The sequence below is a fragment of the Rhinolophus sinicus genome, linkage group LG04 (assembly GCF_036562045.2).
Source record: "Rhinolophus sinicus isolate RSC01 linkage group LG04, ASM3656204v1, whole genome shotgun sequence".
NCBI lineage: Eukaryota > Metazoa > Chordata > Mammalia > Chiroptera > Rhinolophidae > Rhinolophus > Rhinolophus sinicus.
Window position 1 is genome coordinate 141,045,534 of NC_133754.1, and position 17,015 is coordinate 141,062,548.

The 17,015-nt window shown below is 34.5% G+C and overlaps 1 protein-coding gene across 1 annotated transcript in view; it reads left to right on the forward strand.

Annotated features, from left to right (window-relative positions):
- Positions 1-17,015, forward strand: part of LOC109446677 (zinc-regulated GTPase metalloprotein activator 1B) — a 41,026-nt gene extending 24,011 nt beyond the window's left edge. Inside the window, exons 9-15 of the mRNA XM_019730332.2 lie at positions 514-558; positions 5,583-5,639; positions 8,426-8,477; positions 13,832-13,900; positions 14,004-14,069; positions 16,203-16,332; positions 16,696-17,015. Of these exons, the coding sequence (XP_019585891.1) occupies positions 514-558; positions 5,583-5,639; positions 8,426-8,477; positions 13,832-13,900; positions 14,004-14,069; positions 16,203-16,332; positions 16,696-16,802 (526 nt within the window). The 3' untranslated portion in view covers positions 16,803-17,015. The remainder of the gene's footprint in view (positions 1-513; positions 559-5,582; positions 5,640-8,425; positions 8,478-13,831; positions 13,901-14,003; positions 14,070-16,202; positions 16,333-16,695) is intronic.

A 17,015-nucleotide genomic window follows, 5' to 3' on the forward strand; every position in this document is an offset into this window, starting at 1 on the left:
TCTATAAAAGAACCTGGATGTGTGGCTCAGTGTTACTGTGAATATTGAGGACAGGCTGGGTCAAAGTCCCTCATAACTAGGTTTGTATGTCTAGGTGTGTATTGCCATTTCTACAATGTGTGCTTGGGAAATATTGGGTATCAATAAAATGTCTTATTTATCTACTCATTTTAACAACGTTAGGACTACTGGCTGTTTGTGAATCATATTTTCTAAAGTGAAGTGTCTTTTTATAAATCACAAAGTAGCTCCTGGCTGTCAGTTCTGCAGTAGACTTTTTGCATGTCATGTTTTAATGCCTAAGTGGAAATATACCTGATTTATGATTAGAAGGAAAAGGACAATTTATGAAATATATAAGTTTTGTTTTTCTATTTTTTACTGTTTTCCAGCTCCAGATATATTTGTATATGCTTACTTTCTACTTTAGAAATAATGTGCCTTGTGTGCTTTTTTAAAAAGTTAACATTTATTTTTGTATTTTCTTTTCCCTCATTTTAAAATTTATTTCAGATCAATAAATGGACTGGGAAAAATTTTAGAAACACAAAAATCAAGGTACTTTAAAAAAGCTATTACTGATATTAACAATAAATAATTTTATTTAGTTAATAGTAAGTATTAAGTAATTGTTAAATAGTATGCTTGATTCTAATGTAAGAAAAATGTGTGTGTGTGTTTTCAAAATGGGACCCCAAAAGTGTTTTGAATGCTCTTTATAAATTAGTTTGGCATATTTATTTAATATATTTGCTATCCTTAGAATAACTAAGACTACAGAGCCATGATAATACTGTGTAACTGCTTTTGCTTAATGAAAAAGAAAATGTAGGACTTTCAGCCACTCAAGAAAGTAACTGGTATAGAAATCTGAAAAAGTATATTATTAGGAATCTTATCTTAATTTGAGGTATTTAAATGGTTTTTTAATATTGTTAAACCTTCTTAGTGTTTCATAGTTGCAAAAATAATCTGTCATGTAAAAATACATGGAACCTTTACCTTTAAGTTCCTGATACCTTCTTTGTTTGAAATTTTGATTTTCATTTCCTATAGCTTCTTTTCTCATTGTGTTTATACAGATGTGCATTACTTTATAAAGTAGATGTGTTCTTAAAACCTCTGTAAAATGGATTTCTGTAGCTAGAACTCTGTTTTCCATTGATTTCAGGAAAATTTTGTACAAGGATATTCTGTTAAGTTCTTTTTTTAGCAAGAATGGCTCAGCAGCTGATACACCTAGCAACATGCAGCTGGCAGCTCTGAGACTCACAGCTCGCAGTCTAGTGCCACTCAGTCCTTGGTTCAGAGATTCTTTCCTTGGAAATGCAGCAGAGGCCTTAGCTAAGTCGCTTCTCTGCTATGGCAGAGATTAGAGGTGCTGATAGAGTATTATAAGTGTTAGGCAGTAACAACAGCAGCTGCTTACATGCATGTCAGCAGCTGGGGAATTCATTTGGTATGTATTCTCAGAAGCCCCTCCTCTGCTGGCAGAGGAGCAGAAGGATGCCCGTAGAGTAAGTCCTCTGCAGGCATCCCCCAAATGTGCGCCCTGCATTTCAAATTCCAGTGTAGAAACTCTGATAGGTTAACTCATACCAAGAGCCATTGCACAGTATGACTTCCTCCTATTGCATTTTACCTTTTTGGTTTTTTTCTTAAATTTTCTCCTTATAGAATTAGGGACCACCATATAATGCTTAAGTCAACTTTAAAAAATCACATCCACAAATATCTGTGGTTCTTTTGTAATAGCATTTATTTGGTTCACATTTACTCACATCTTAAATCAATTTTTTAAAGGCCCCTGAATTTATTTGCTTACTTTTTTCTTTTTGTTGGTTTTCATTTTCGACCTTTATGTCCTGCATAAAGATTTCAGCTTGAATAATTTATTATGTAATGATTTTGATGTTTATATGACATTTCTAACATTTGCTCTATCACACTATAGAACAGTAAACATGCAGTGATTAAATTCTGTTACTTCAAATGGATGAATGAGCAAGTGAATAAAATCTCATTTTTTCTTCAGTTTCTTTAGTGTCTGGTATTTACCAGTGCATCTAAGAATCTAAGGACTTTCTGAAATAGTACTTCTTTGCTTTGAGGACTGAAGTTGGGTTAGGACCCTTTTCAGTGAAGATCACATGTCGATGGTAGAATTCTTAGTATTAGGTTATGAATGTTATATAAAACATTTACCAAAATTTCTTCAGGCATAGCAACTGGAGCTTCATGGTTTAGAAACTAGATGTTTTGTTCTTAACAAGATAGTTGAAATCACTCCTATGGAAGTTTAGTTTTATTGTGTGTTTTTTGTTGTTTAATTTTAACCCCTTAAGCATTTTGTGGTTGACAAACACAATTGTAAAACTGCTATAAGCATGTGTAGAAAAGGCAAGGCTTACCTTGAGTATTTAAGTTAAAGAATGAGAATGGTACATAGCATTGTCTTACTGGTCAGTCATAAGTTGATTTCGAGGTACAAAGAAGTTCTAATGGACCACATAGATGTCAGAAGAAAAAGTGGGAGATTAGAAGAAATGCCATTCTTGTCTTTTTCAGATTTTTAAAAAATCTTAGAGATTTAAATGGACTGAACAGAGGAAAACCAAAATCCAGCTGGTCAATAATAAGTTAATTCAGCAAACTAATCGAGCATTTCATCAGTTGTAAGCATTTCATGGCATGTTGAGGATTTAAGCAATGGATAAGGCAAAACTTTGCCTTTAAGGAGATCCATGCATTTGGGGAAGACAGAAGCAAACAATCAAAAAACAATATATGGAATGTTATTAACATAACAGGGATATTAAGTACACAGGGTTCTGTAAGAACAGAAAAATAGAAGAACAACTATTCAACTTTCATTAATGAAGTCAGAAAATTTTGACTGAGAGAGGGTTATCCTCAGCCTTAGTCTTGAAGAATGAATAGGAGTTTTCCAGAAGGACAAGAGTGGCAGTGGCTTTCTAGGCATACGGAAGATTTTGTTTTCCAGGGACGTGTGGATATTTTAGAATGGCTAAAACATACGGTATTATGTTGCAGAGAGAAGAAGTATGACTGAAGAGGTGGAGAACTTATGATAAAGGCTCTTGAACACCATGATACATAGTTTGGATTTTTTCCTGTAGGCAGCAAGGAGTTAGTGAAGGATTTTATATACAGTATGACTCTTGGGAAATGAATCAAATATGGTGTAGTTCTCCCAAGTTAGGAAATACGGAAGGGAGGAGCAATTTGGGGATAGGATGGTTAGCAGTGGGTTTGGTAAAGGTGATTAGTTCAGCTTTGTAAACATTGAGTTTGAGGTGCCACTGAGGAAAACATTTGGAAATTGAGTTCAGGATTTAGCAATTAGATGTTGTCAACGGTTTGTAGATCTGGGATTGTTTGTGAGACTCACTAAAGTTTGAAAAGATGACTGTAGACGGTATCCCTGGAGTAGCTCCTGAGCCCCTTTCCACCTTGGACCGCCAGAACCCACTTCCTTATCATTCTCCTGTCCCTGGTCTTAGGATAGATACTTAAAGCACTCTTTTAGACATAAGGAAAATTGAAAATTCTTCGTTTGGAAAAGATTAGGTACTCCTGGTATCGATAGTTTAAGAAATTGGGAGAAAAGATGAGTTTTGGAAGGTTTTTTTCTTCCCCCATTGTGTTTGCTTCATTCCCATTCAGTTTTTACATGATAGTAATAGTCTTTTTATTTTTTTCTGTGTAAATATTTTGGGAAAAATCTGATGTATAGAGGAAATGAAATACATTTGATGCCATGGAAATTAGTTTTCTAGTCATATGCCTTGGATGAGTGAAGTAATTTTTCTTGACAATAATAGATTTGGAGAAAGTCCGTGATAACTTTTATCTGTAAGCTTAAGACTTTCCTCTTTTACTCTCCATTGAGAATCTGGTGAGAATACAGAGACTTTGATATTTTATTATTCTCTATAGAATTTCACCTGTACAGATCTATTGTTGATCCTGTCTGTTTTGGAAATAAAAGAATCTGGGTATAAAGCAGAATTATCTCTAAATCTATGACATATATACTTAAGGACACTGTCACAGTGAAACTAGTTTATTTAGAAGCTTGTGTTTCAACACTGACTTTTAGTATTTACACACTTGGCCTGAATTTTGATATCACACAATTGGCATGTATAAACTTTCTTAAACTTTAAGCTATTTCCTAAGGTAGAGATATTAAACAGGGGAAAACTTCTTTCATTTGTAACTTGTCAATATAAATATTTGCTCAACTGTGATAGTAGGAAATCTGTTTAATGTTACGCTTTTGGTCTCTTATGTAAATTGATATTCAAATATTTCCTCATGGAACATTTACTTCTTTGCTTGATCATTTTCCTAATTCTGCTCATTTAGAATGTCCAGAATCTGAAATGTTGTTACAGTCTATTAACATAGAACTTTGCAGTATTCTTCTTTTAATAAGATGGGACTTGGTCTGCCGTGTGCCAGGATAAGCATTCGTAATCTAACAGAGCGCTGTTGGCGCGGGTATGAATACAAGTATACGGCAGCCTGTAGGGGATGAGCAAAGCAGGCACAGCTGGTCAGTCCTAAGTTGGAAGAGATGCTTTAGCTTTCATGTTTATGCGTTTAAAAAGAATCTTTAATTTGACAAAAGTTTTGTTTTTCTTGAGAAAATTTAATAAATGTTTGGAAATTTAATTATACTGCTGTCATTTTCTTTAAATAGTCCTTCATTATAGCTTTGATTATAGAGAAATCACTGCCTTCTACTGTTTTATAGGCTCGCATAAAAATTGGAACTGAATCACAAGTCTTTATAAGTTTATGTATTTAAACCACACCTAATGCTAATTGTGATATGATATTTTCTTCTGATTTAATCCTTGCTTTCCTAATAAGGCTTAATTAATTAGTACTAAATAATTCTAACAGAAATAATGTTTATTCAGATACAGTACTAACTAGGAAGTTTCAGTTTGGAGGAAATGAGATCAAACCACATTCTTTGGCTATAGATAAGGGTCCTAGGGTGAATATTTATAATACATTGGTTGTTTGACTCCTCACATTCTTATATTACCTGTTATGTCATTGAAGCTGGGGAGGTGGAGTAAAAGAAATACAAAAATTCCAAAGGTAGTTTACCTCTACTCTTATGTTATTTCTATTTGTTCCACTTCCTTCATTTCATCTTTGGAGTAATGAACTGCTGCTTTGAAAAGCTTCAGCTCTTTAACTGATATTTTTTCTGTAAAAATGTATTTGAAAGCTCATAAATTTTGATTTTGAGAAGACAATTGAAATTAAAAAACAAAAAACCTATAGCTTATTGAAGCAAAAACCTAGTATCCTTGCTCTTACACTATTCACCTTTTTTTATTTTATGCATAAATTTTATTTTAAAATTTTACAAGCTTTTTATTCCTTGCCTGTCATTTTTGTGTTCCCAAAAGACTATGACATACGATAAACCCTTATGTCTACGGTTTTTGGCAAAAGAGTCTTAGAAATTTTTTTCTTGATTAATTGAATGTATTTCACAGAATTTCACACAGTTACATTGGTTTTCTGTCTTTTAGAGTTGATCTCTCTAATGTATTAGATCTTCATGCCTTTGATAATCTCTCTGGAATAAGGTATGTTCCTGTGTTTTAGTAACTTTTATTGTAATGTACCTTTTATTCCAAAGTTATACACAGTTGCACACTTGATTTAAGCTTCCTGTCATTGCTTGGACATACAAGACTATTCCTAGTGATTATGTTCTTGAAGATTTTGTTAATTGGATGTTTGGAAATCACAGTGCATTTTCCTGTAGAAATTATACTGTTAATCGTGTTAACTTTAGAGACTAATTGTTAATATTTCTATACCAAATCTATGTAATACAAAATGCATGAAATGCATAGAAAATTTTCACTTGGGGTGTTTCCCCAGATACCTCCTTTCCCCTCACTAATCGATCAGTTTCCTGCCTCTTTCCCCAAAGGGAATCTTTTTAATAAAGAAGAGAAAAATGTAAATTTCTCCCCTGGACATCAGTATCTTTTTTCTTTAATCTTAACCATTTTTAAGTGTACAGTTTAGTACTGTTAAATATATTCACGTCGTTGTGCAGTGGATCTACAGAGCTTTTTTATCTTGCTAAACTGAAACTCTATACTTATTAAATGTCAACATTCCATTTTCCCCTCTCCACTGCCTCTGGCAACCACCATTCTATTATGTTTCTATGAATTTGACTACTTTCATCCTCATATAAGTGGAATCAAGTGGTGTTTGTCTTGTGATGACTGGCTTATTTCACTTAGTCCTCAAGGTTCATCCATGTTATAGTATGTGACAGGATTTCCTTCCTTTTTAAAGGCTAAATAATATTCCACTGTATGTCTATATCACATTTCATTTATTTGTTCATTCCTTGATGGACATTTAGGTTGCTTCTACCTCTTGGCTATCGTGAATAATGCTGCTATGAACATGGGTGTGCTAATATCTCTTTGAGATCCTGCTTTTAATTCTTTTGGATATATACCAGAAGTGACATTGCTGTATCCTATGGTATTTCTATTTTTAGTTTTCTGAGGAACCACCATACAGTTTTCCATAGCAGCTGCACCATTTTACATTCCCACCAACCGTACACAAGGGTTTTAATTTCTCCACATCTCTCCAATACTTGTTATTTTCTGTTGTTTTGGCATAGCTGTCTTAACTCATTGTGGTTTTGATTTGTTAGCTTATTATGGTTTTGATTTGCATTTGTCTAATGATTAGAGATATTGAATATCTTCTCGTGTGTTTGTTGGCCATTTGTATGTCATTGGAGAAATGTCTATTTAAGTCCTTTTCCCATTTTTAATCAGGTTATTTGTGTTTTGTTGTTGTGGCTGAGTTGTAGTTCTTTGTATAAGGATTAACCCCTTATAGATATATGATTTGCAAATGTTTTCTTTCATTTTCTATGAAGTAGAGGAGTCAATAAAACCGCCATGTGAGAGGTTTCCTCCCTATACCCAGAGGAAAGCAGCATCCTTATCTCTGGAGACGAAGGGACACACAGAGGAATCTGTAGGAGCAGGCCTCACTGAGTTTCCCCCAATGTACTGCACTTGGCTCATACCCTGTCCTGTCATATCTTTCCATGACTTTCCACTCTTCATCAAACCTAGCAGAAAGCGACTCAGTTTAACCATGTATTTGGGTTTTCATTTCCTCATGAAGCCTCCTGTATCACGTACAACTTATATTAAATAATAGTGTGTTTTCCTCCTGTTACTCTGTCTTTGTCAGTCTAATTTTCAGATCCAGCCAGAGACCTGAAGAGGGTAGAAGAAAAGGTTTTCCTCCCCTATGGAAGTTGTAGGCAGTCATTGTCCAGCAACATTAAATATTGAACATAGGGAAAGAGCATATGATTTTTCAAACATTTTCTAAGGTGATATCCTTCCATACTTGTTTAATGACAGTTATAATGCATTAGTGACACTTTAAAAAGTAGCTATTGAATGTGATACCCCTGTTAAGGATAAGGCCTTTGCATAACGTTTCATTGTGCTTAGTTGTTAAACAGGAGAATCCTTTCCTGACAACCGGCTGGGAAGCTTTAATTTGACACTTTCCCTACTAAGAAACACCCACCCTCCACCCCCAGCCCCCAAGTGAGACTCATTCCCTCCCAAAGTTCCTACAAGCCTTTTCTCATTCCTAAACTTGCTGTTACTAATTTATCCCTCACTGTTCTTCAAGCAAAACATCTGCAAAGTTTTAAGTCCTTTCCTCCTCCCAACCTAGCCCCATCAGTGTCTAAATGTATGCTACAGTTGTTAAGGTTCTAATTTGTTATGCCATGTTGATCTTCTTGTTTATTTTGTATCAGAACGATGCATTTTTAAGATTCTGACTTTTTGTTTTCTCTCAACTATGGGTAACTGACTATATAGAAGGCTTATATTTATGGATACTGTTTATTTTTTAATAAGTAGTCATTTTCAAGGGAAAGCAGTGATAAAGGAAAATTCTGACATTCTTTAGGTACTAGCATATTCATATTAGGAAGCATGGGAAGAGTTGATGACATTTTGAGTGATAGTAAAATGCTTATGTATATTTTTTCTAGGCCTGTAGTAGAGCTATTGGAATGAAAAAGAAATCTATTGACTTATTCAACCACACAAAAAAGTGTTCCTAAAGATTAGTCTTTCTCTGTGTTGTGTTTATATGTATGCATGTGAATGTGTATACATTTTTAAGAAAAGTTTTTAAACAACCTGCCAACTTTTCTGTATTAGAATATGTGAACAACATGTAAATTATGTAATAGATTCAACTGTGGGATTTCCCTTACTTTGTATCTCTAAGAAATGTATAACATTAAATCAGAAATGTGTTGATCTCTGAATTTATAATCAGTTATTCTTAGTTTGCAGAAAAAACTTCAACATTTGCCAATAGCACAACCTCACCTTGATCAGGTAAAATAAATCTTAAAAAATAGTTTTAAAGTATTTCTTGAACTAAATTGGTTCCACTTAGGACTGTTTTATTAGAACTTTTTCTAAAAAAGTAGTTTTGAACTGTGTTGATAGTTTTCAGAATTTGAATACTTTTGAGGTCATCTAATCTGGCTTCTTAATGCATAATAGGAATTCATTAAACACCAGAGTTGTTTAGAATATTAAATCATGCTTTCTAGCTTCTCCATTCTCTAGGTCACTCAGCATATTTAATCAGTTCTTCTGAAGGGAATCACTGCTTAATTAGCCTGGGGGTTCTAAATGCCACCTGTTGAGCTGATTAAGGAAAAGTTTGGTATAAGCATCCATGGCTTATTTAAATAAAAATTGACTTTGAGTTTCATCTTCAGATAACACTGTAAATGTACACTTCTTAGGATGTTTTTCGTGCTCTAAAACTCTTAATTCCTGAGGTAAATATTAAAGATGCTAGGAACAAGCAAAATAAATTTTCACTGTACCCATCTTTCTTTTAAGCAAGTCATAGATAGTTGAGCTGTATGGTAACTTCTTTGTTTCATTTAAGCACAGTGAAAGGAAGGGGGCGTGTGGGTGAGCAGTGTACCTAGTCTTCCTTTCTCTGTCTCGAAATTATCACTCATTTTTTGAGTCATTATTAATTGTCTTAGGGCCAAGATAACAGCAGATAGTTGTTCATTTGTCTTCATTTTGGCCCATAATTATGGGGAGCTGTACTATCATGTTTGTGGCACTTTTCTCTGAGAAACTTAATAGAATATTCATCTTCACTTTAAAATGAGTGAATGAGAGAAATACAAGTCTCTGGTGGTAGAATTTTGGGGAAAAACCACTGTTTAGAATGTCAGTGTTGTAAAATAAATTTGAAGTATATTGTTAATGACTTTCTGGGTGAAAGAAATCATAGTAAGAGTCACAAGGATTAAAAGATGAAGAAGATGTAGTATTCACTTTCAAGAACCTTCATAATGGCCAGTATCTACAGCCGTAGTATCTCAAATGTACCCATCATGGCATTTGTAATGCCTTAGAGTTTGGGTTGAAATGCTTTTCCCTTGCAGTAGTCTATAAGTTCCTTAAATATAAATTCCTCATTGCTAAGTTTAAGGTGGGTGCTCAGTGAATATTTGTTAAAAGAATGAAAAGCTGTGATTCTCAGATGGGGGTGTACATCAGAGTCAGTTGTAGAGCTTTTTTGAAAAATTGGATATTCAGTTGTTGCCACCTCTCAGATCTCCAAGAGTGGACCTTGGATATGAGTGTGTATGTATATTTTTAACATTTTATTTTGGAAAATTTCAGAGATAGACAAAAGTAGCAATAGTAAAATGAAGCCTTTGTATGCATAACCCAGTTGAAATGGCCATCAACATTTTGCTGATTTTATTTCTTCTATCTTCCCAACATTTCTTTTGCTGCAGTATTATTTAAACTTTTTTTCTTTAGAAAGAAAATTTCAAACGTACGTAAAACTAGAATAGCATAATGAACCTGTGTGTATCCATTACCCTTGTGGAGTGTATTAAATCCCATGTGTCATTTCACCAGTAACTGGGGAATGTCTGTTTTTTGTTTGTTTTTTCTAAAGCTCTACAGGAGATTCTGATGCACTTTCCTGCTTTAGATATATGAACATAGAACAAAATATAATGTTATTGCAGACAAAGGACTATGCAATTGAGAGGCATGCGATTGGTTTGGTAGATCTGAAGCTTCGCTAAAGACAGTATTTCTTATATATATAAGTAAACAAAATATGCAGGTTTTTAGTATACAAGTCAGTGTATCATCACATATATGCATAGGTAGGATATATCTATCCTTATGTATACATGAACACATACCCTGCAATTCCCACTCAGATCAAGATATAGAAGATTTCCCAAACTTAAGAGTTCCCTTGTGCCTTTTCCCCGTCAGTAACCCTCCTTCTGCCAAAGAGATAACTGCTATTCTGACTGCATACCAAAAAGTAACCTTAAACTAGTGGATTTTTTTGTTGTTGTTGTTGACTGGAAGAAGTAAGGGAAAGAGCAATCCAGATGTTTGAAAGTGGGAAAGTGAGAATGCTGTAGAAGAGCAGGCTCCAGGGCAGAAGTCTTGATGAATGCTGGGTTTTGGGATCCTGGTATTGGCTTTGATTTGCTAGGCAAAGAGAACGGAGGCTGTGCTGTCAGACAGTGTCAGGGGAGCTGGGTTGGAGTGTGGTGTCAGGAGACCAAGCAGGAAGACGCTGCAGAAGTTCAGATGTCCTGTGAAGAGGGCCTGGACTCTGCTGGTTATAGTGAGAATGGAAGTGGGATAAATCGAGTGCTGTTTCATGGGTAGACTTGCCTGAATAACCTAACTGGTGATGGAGCAGTAAGGAGAGAAGTGATGAGAAACAAGCCTAGAGTAGAGGAATCTAGAAATAGAGAAATCTGGGAGGTAAGCTGATTTGGATGAAAATTCCAAATAGTCAGCTTTGTACCTGGTGGCAGGATATCACAGAAGAGATTACACAGACAAAGCGGAGTGGAGGCCTGGAGAGTGGAGATGCAGATTTCGGGTTTCAGCATGTTAGTGGGCTTAGTTTTCTAGGTGAAGAACACATAGAAGTTACTGCATACTAGATATCGTTTGCAAAACAGGAGACAACCGAGGGAAATAAGCTGAACAAACTCCTAGAAGGCAGTACCTTATTTTGCTTTAGTTTTCTACGAGTAAATTATTGCCTTGGTTTTCTGATTCTTTCTGTGTCTGGGAAAAGGAGAGTTAATTTTAGATTCAAAACAAAAATAAACTCGGAATAAAGTATAAAATGGGTAATACCTAGGACATATTGTATATGTTACTAAAGTTTTATCCTTGAATGATGTTTAGTGCAGTTCTCTATATTTCATGTATTTCTTCTTCACTCCCTAAAAGGAGGACCTGGAATTGGAGGGTTGGAAGGTAGATGAGAAAACCCAAGTGGCAATCTGTGCATACTTAATTCGTAGAGCCAATTATGAATTATGAGCTGTGACCCTCATCTTTTGCCCTGGGAATTTATGGATTTCATCTTCTTTAGGGTTTGTCTGATGGGAGAAGAGTTTATTGGTACAGAAAAACATCTAGTTTTAAAATGTGTACTTCTCTCCTTGAGCCCCATCATGCATTGTCTTAATTTTTAAAACATTTTTCATCTCACGCTGGAGTTAATTGAACCCTTCAGAAATATTGTGATGTCTCTAACCTGCAAATAGTAAAAGTCATTGCTTGACATAAAACTCTGTAAGCTAAGAATAAAGCAATAAAATAAAGCAATATTGAGTTCTATATTGAGACATCCCAATACTGAAAGCCAAGTTATCCAACTGAATAAAATACATTTTTTAGCATTTTTGAAGGTTAAAGTACTACTATCTTTTGAAACTGACAAATTATGTTTCACTTGGCAACCTTTTGCAATGTATTTTGATATGATTTGTTATACATTTTGATATAGATTTTTAGGTGTTATTTGCAGTGATTGCTTTGAGAAGGAAAGAAGACTGTCATTTTGTTTAAATGCATACCATTATTACTGTAAACTTATAAAAACAAACAGTTTAAAAGCATTGTTTAAGATTTAAAACTAATGGGGGTAGGGGGGTAGTCACTGTGTGAGGGATATAAATGATAAATGTGTAACTATCACATTGCTTTGTGCACCTGAAACTAATAAAAAAAGTTAAAAAAAAAATAAACACTTTTTAAAAAATGGTGGTAAAAAAGACCTAATGAGACCTACCGTCGTAAGAAATGATTGTGTAGTACAGTATTGTTAACTGCTGCACACTGTTGTACAGCAGATCTCTAGCCAGAACTTCGTCATCTCACATAACTGAAACTATGCTCATTGAGTAACAATTCTCCATTTTCCCCTCTCCCCAGCCCTTGGCCACCTCCATTCTACTTTTTGCTTTTATAAGTCTGACTGTGTAGACACTTCATAAAAGTGGAATTGTACAGTATTTGTCCTTCTGTGACTGGCCTATTTCACTTAGCATAATGTCCTCAAGATTCATCCATGTTGTAGCGTGTGACAGGATTTCCTTTTTTTTTTTAAAGGATGAACGAAATGATATTCCATTCCACATTTATATACACTGCATTTTTGTACTACATTTTCTTTATCCATTCATCCATTAATGTTACATCGTTTCCACCACATGGCTATTGCAACAAAATAAGAACATTTAAAAATCAGACATTTTAAAATCCAATTTTAGTTGGCTTGCAGGTCTCATCTGAGCAAGAACGTGCGTTCTGCTTTTCCTATTACTAGCGACAGTGGAGACTAAATGCCAATATATTTTGTCTTACATTGGTCTTTAATACTTACCTTTAGCTATTCTCTATGTGTGGATAAAAAACAGTTTTGGTCTTTCCATATTTTCTACTATAAGCCTGTATGATTTTCTGCTGGTGAGTAAATTTGCTAAGATACATGGTTCTAAGAAATGATGGAAAGCTGTGCTTTAGTATGTTTCTTTTGCCTGTTTTAAAGCTTGGCTTGAGCATCTTATTCTCATTATTAAAGATGAGGTTTGTGTTTTTATTGGGTTATGGATTTTCATCAAGTTTGAAATTTTGGGTTACAGTAGCAAGTGGAGGTTTGGATTTTAATTATGTGTCCAGCTAGAGGAAATCTTAAGCTTTTGGTATCTTAGAGCAGACAATGAGAGATTTACCAAGATCAGGAGGCAAAATAAATCTCAAAGTTAACGTGCTATAAATGATGGTCAACTCCTAAAACCAAAGATAACATTATGCTATTCATTCTCATCTCTAGGAACTCTTTTCTACTTGGCACATACTTGGCCAGGGATAAACCCAACTTTCCTTTATTTTTCCCAAAGAACAGAATTAAACTTTTGTTTTTGAGTTTTACTCCTGGCTCTGGGTAGTTTATTTTTTCTAAGCCTCATTTCCCCCAATTTATAAAATGGAAATAATTTTCTTTATTCCACAGGATTGTTGTCATAAGTAAATGAAAGATAAAATGAAGTGACCTAAGCAAAAGTTCCTGGCTCAGTACGTGGTTGGTCACCTTCCCTTTTAGTGCTGAGAATCCTGAAATGAAAGAATTAAATGAGTACCCTTTCATGAGAGTTTCTCTATGTAAACACTCAACTGTGCAGAATATAGAAAATGGAGTTGCTGATAACCAAATATCAGCAAATAAAAGGGAAAAAGATATACCTAGTATGTATTTTTAGGCAACATAAATTTCTATGAATGTTTCTTTTCATCTTAAAACTTGTGATTTTTAAAAATATATTGCCATTACTATAAAAAAATCATTGATTATCTCTTTTGATTTACAGAGTATTATTACAGTTACATTTGAAGTACCAGGAAATGCAAAGGAAGAAAGTCTAAATGTATTTATTCAGGTGAATGCAATATTTAACTGATTAATGATTTATCAACTGTATTATTACCTAGTTGATGCTATTAACAATGGTTGGTCTTATTAAAATATGTCTCTTGATACAGAATCTTCTGTGGGAAAAGAACGTGAGAAACAAGGAGGATAACTGCATGGAGGTCATCCGACTGAAGGTGCAGTATACAGTGTGCAGTTTTATACTTTTGGACAAAGTCCCTTTCTTGGCTAGTATAGAAAACTATGTTTAGTTTTAAGCAGAAGCATTGGTTTTAGTACAAATAACCTTTGCCTATTTTCATTTTTCTCGATTTCCATTGCTGAAAAGCAGCTTTGGAAATCACTGCATAAAGCTTGAGTTTTTTGCACAGCTTCATTTAGTGTTACAGCTCAAACAACCTGTGTGCTTTGAAATGTTACTTCCTGCTCTCTACTCCCAGGTGTTTTGAGCAATTATCTGGCTCATGAGCTTGACTCATTGAAACTCTCCTCCCTTTGGCACACAGCTTGGTCAAACTGAATGTTTTCTGTGTGTATTTTTCCAAGAGAGCTTTATTAACAGAAAAATGATATTAGAAATTCTGCTGCACTGAAGTTTATGCTTCTTGATGCATCCAGCAGACACTAAACATGTGTCATATTATTAATATAAACAGAGTTACAAAAGACTACAAAAATCCTTGATCTGTGTTTGGAAACCCATTCATAAAACTTGACATTTTGGTGCTTATGTCACAAAAGGTGTTTTTTTCCAGGGGGCAGTTGTTCTAGATTGTGTGGTTAAGCCATCAGCAGTCATTTGAGTGTCTACTCTTATGTTTCCAGAAGTGCATCAACTTTTATTATTACTGTTTGTTTTTATCACTATTAGTAACTAGATTCTCCAGTTAGTGACTGACTTCCTGGGGTCACTGGAATGACAAGAGGTTGAGACTATGGAGAAACTATTTATGTTGAGATTTCTTCATTCCCAGTGCTGGCTCTACCTGGGATTGGCGCTGCAGAGCAACACAAATGAATCCCAAATCCTTCCCACACGGTCCCGCTGCTGCTTTATGACTGTTGCACTGTCTGCATTTCATCATCGGAGCTGGCAGGCCATATTTCATTCTGTGACTGCTTGCATCCCTTAGTGCTGAATAGGGGGTGGTACCTAGAAAAGCAGCCTTTTGGGCATTACACTAATGCTGCCACCAAGACCTCTACACAGGGTTCAGGGGCTCATCCCGCACCATCCGGTTTGGATTTTGTCCTTAGGTGTGTGACAGTTTTTCCACAGTTATCCTCTTTGGTTCCTTTTTTGGTCTTCCTCTCATCACAACTGAGGGATCTGGAACAACAGAGTCTTTATTCATAGACTTCCTTCTTTTTCCTGTTACGTAGTAGTCCAAAATGTAATCAGCATGTTTAAAACTCTAGTAACAGCTAATGCTTCAAAATTTGTATACAAGTAACACAAAATTGATGCTGAGGTAATTTCTTTCCAAGAAGTTTGTTATTACATGTTAAAATTCAAATTTAAAAAACAGAAAACAAATCACTATGTTGTACACCTTAAATTAATACGTTATATGTCAATTATGTCTCAATAAAACGGGAGCGGGGGGGAACAAGAAAACAAACTGGGCACAGGAAAAGAAAAACTGGAAAAACATACACCCAAAATACATAAATACATGAAAACTACACAAAAGTGGTATGGTGGAAATGACTCTCAGTGATTTGTCTCTCATTATTTTTCGATATGTATTAATTTTATAACAAATACATGTAACAAATATTTCATCTCCATAGGAGCCAGCTTATTAGATAATTTGGTCCTCATTTCTTCATATCAATGTAAAATCACCTTTTTATTCAGATAAATATAATAGTTTTTATTTCATCATCTACTCCATTTGTTGCAACTCATTAAAAAAAATAAATCACCAAATCCTTTAACTTCTCAAATTTCCCACTGAAACTGTAAAACAAGTATATGAAATCCTTAAACATAGAATAATCAGAATCTAATATATAATGTTTTATCATTTTGTTTTGGTTTTTTGCTGTGATAACACTGAAAGAACATTCTAATGTATGTATTAATTTTGTCATTAGAAAAAGATCTATGCACAAACTTTTTTAAAAATTGGAGGCTTTAATAAACTATTTCTTTAATGCTCAAATAACTAGAAATAAGTAATTTTAACAGCATCTTCTTCATGAGTTTTTATTTTAAAGAGAAATAGGAAAAATTAGTAACAGCAGTGCTTCATTTCTGCTTTTAAATTCAAACTGAGGCTGACTGTTCATTCTCCCCTGAGCAGGGGCTGGTGTCAATCAAAGACAAACCACGGCAAGTGATTGTCCAAGGTGTCCATGAGCTGTATGATCTGGAGGAGACTCCACTGAGCTGGAAAGATGACACTGAAAGAACAAATCGATTGGTTCTTATTGGTAAGTTACAGTTACATTTCTAAAGCGAGGCGAAAAATATATTTGAAAGGAGAAGCAGTATTAATGAATCAGAACCCCTTTGTAAACCTAAATAAGCTTGTGGTTAATGTATTTGTCGTAATCATGTGATAACATTCATAAGAACTCGTTAGACCTTTTACTCTTCAAACAACTTTAGAAAAGTGATTAATCCAAGTATCAGTTTGGGTTCTCAGGAACTTAACTAGAAAGTTAAGGAAGGAATCAATTAGTATTGCTTTTGTCAAATTCTGAAGATCAAGCACTTAACAATCTGGAATTCAGAGGCAAACTGTCATTTTAATAAGCACAGTGTAATCACACCATGTTTTGTTCTGTTTGCAGGCAGGCATTTAGATAAGGATATCCTTAAACAGCTATTTATAGCCACTGTGACAGAAACAGAAAAGCGGTGGACAACACATTTCAAAGAAGATCAAGTTTGTCCGTAATAATAGAAGGATTTCTTATCAAAAGGATTGGATGATAATACTGGCAATAAGTTTCCTATTGGGTCTGTTTCAAGCATCTGTTCTTTGCATTACTACTGTTATAAATTCCAGGGTACTTTAAAATTACATTTATTTTATAGACTACATAAGATACAGTAAATCAGTACTGTAAAACATTTGACATTTATACAATAAAATATAATATCCTCTGAA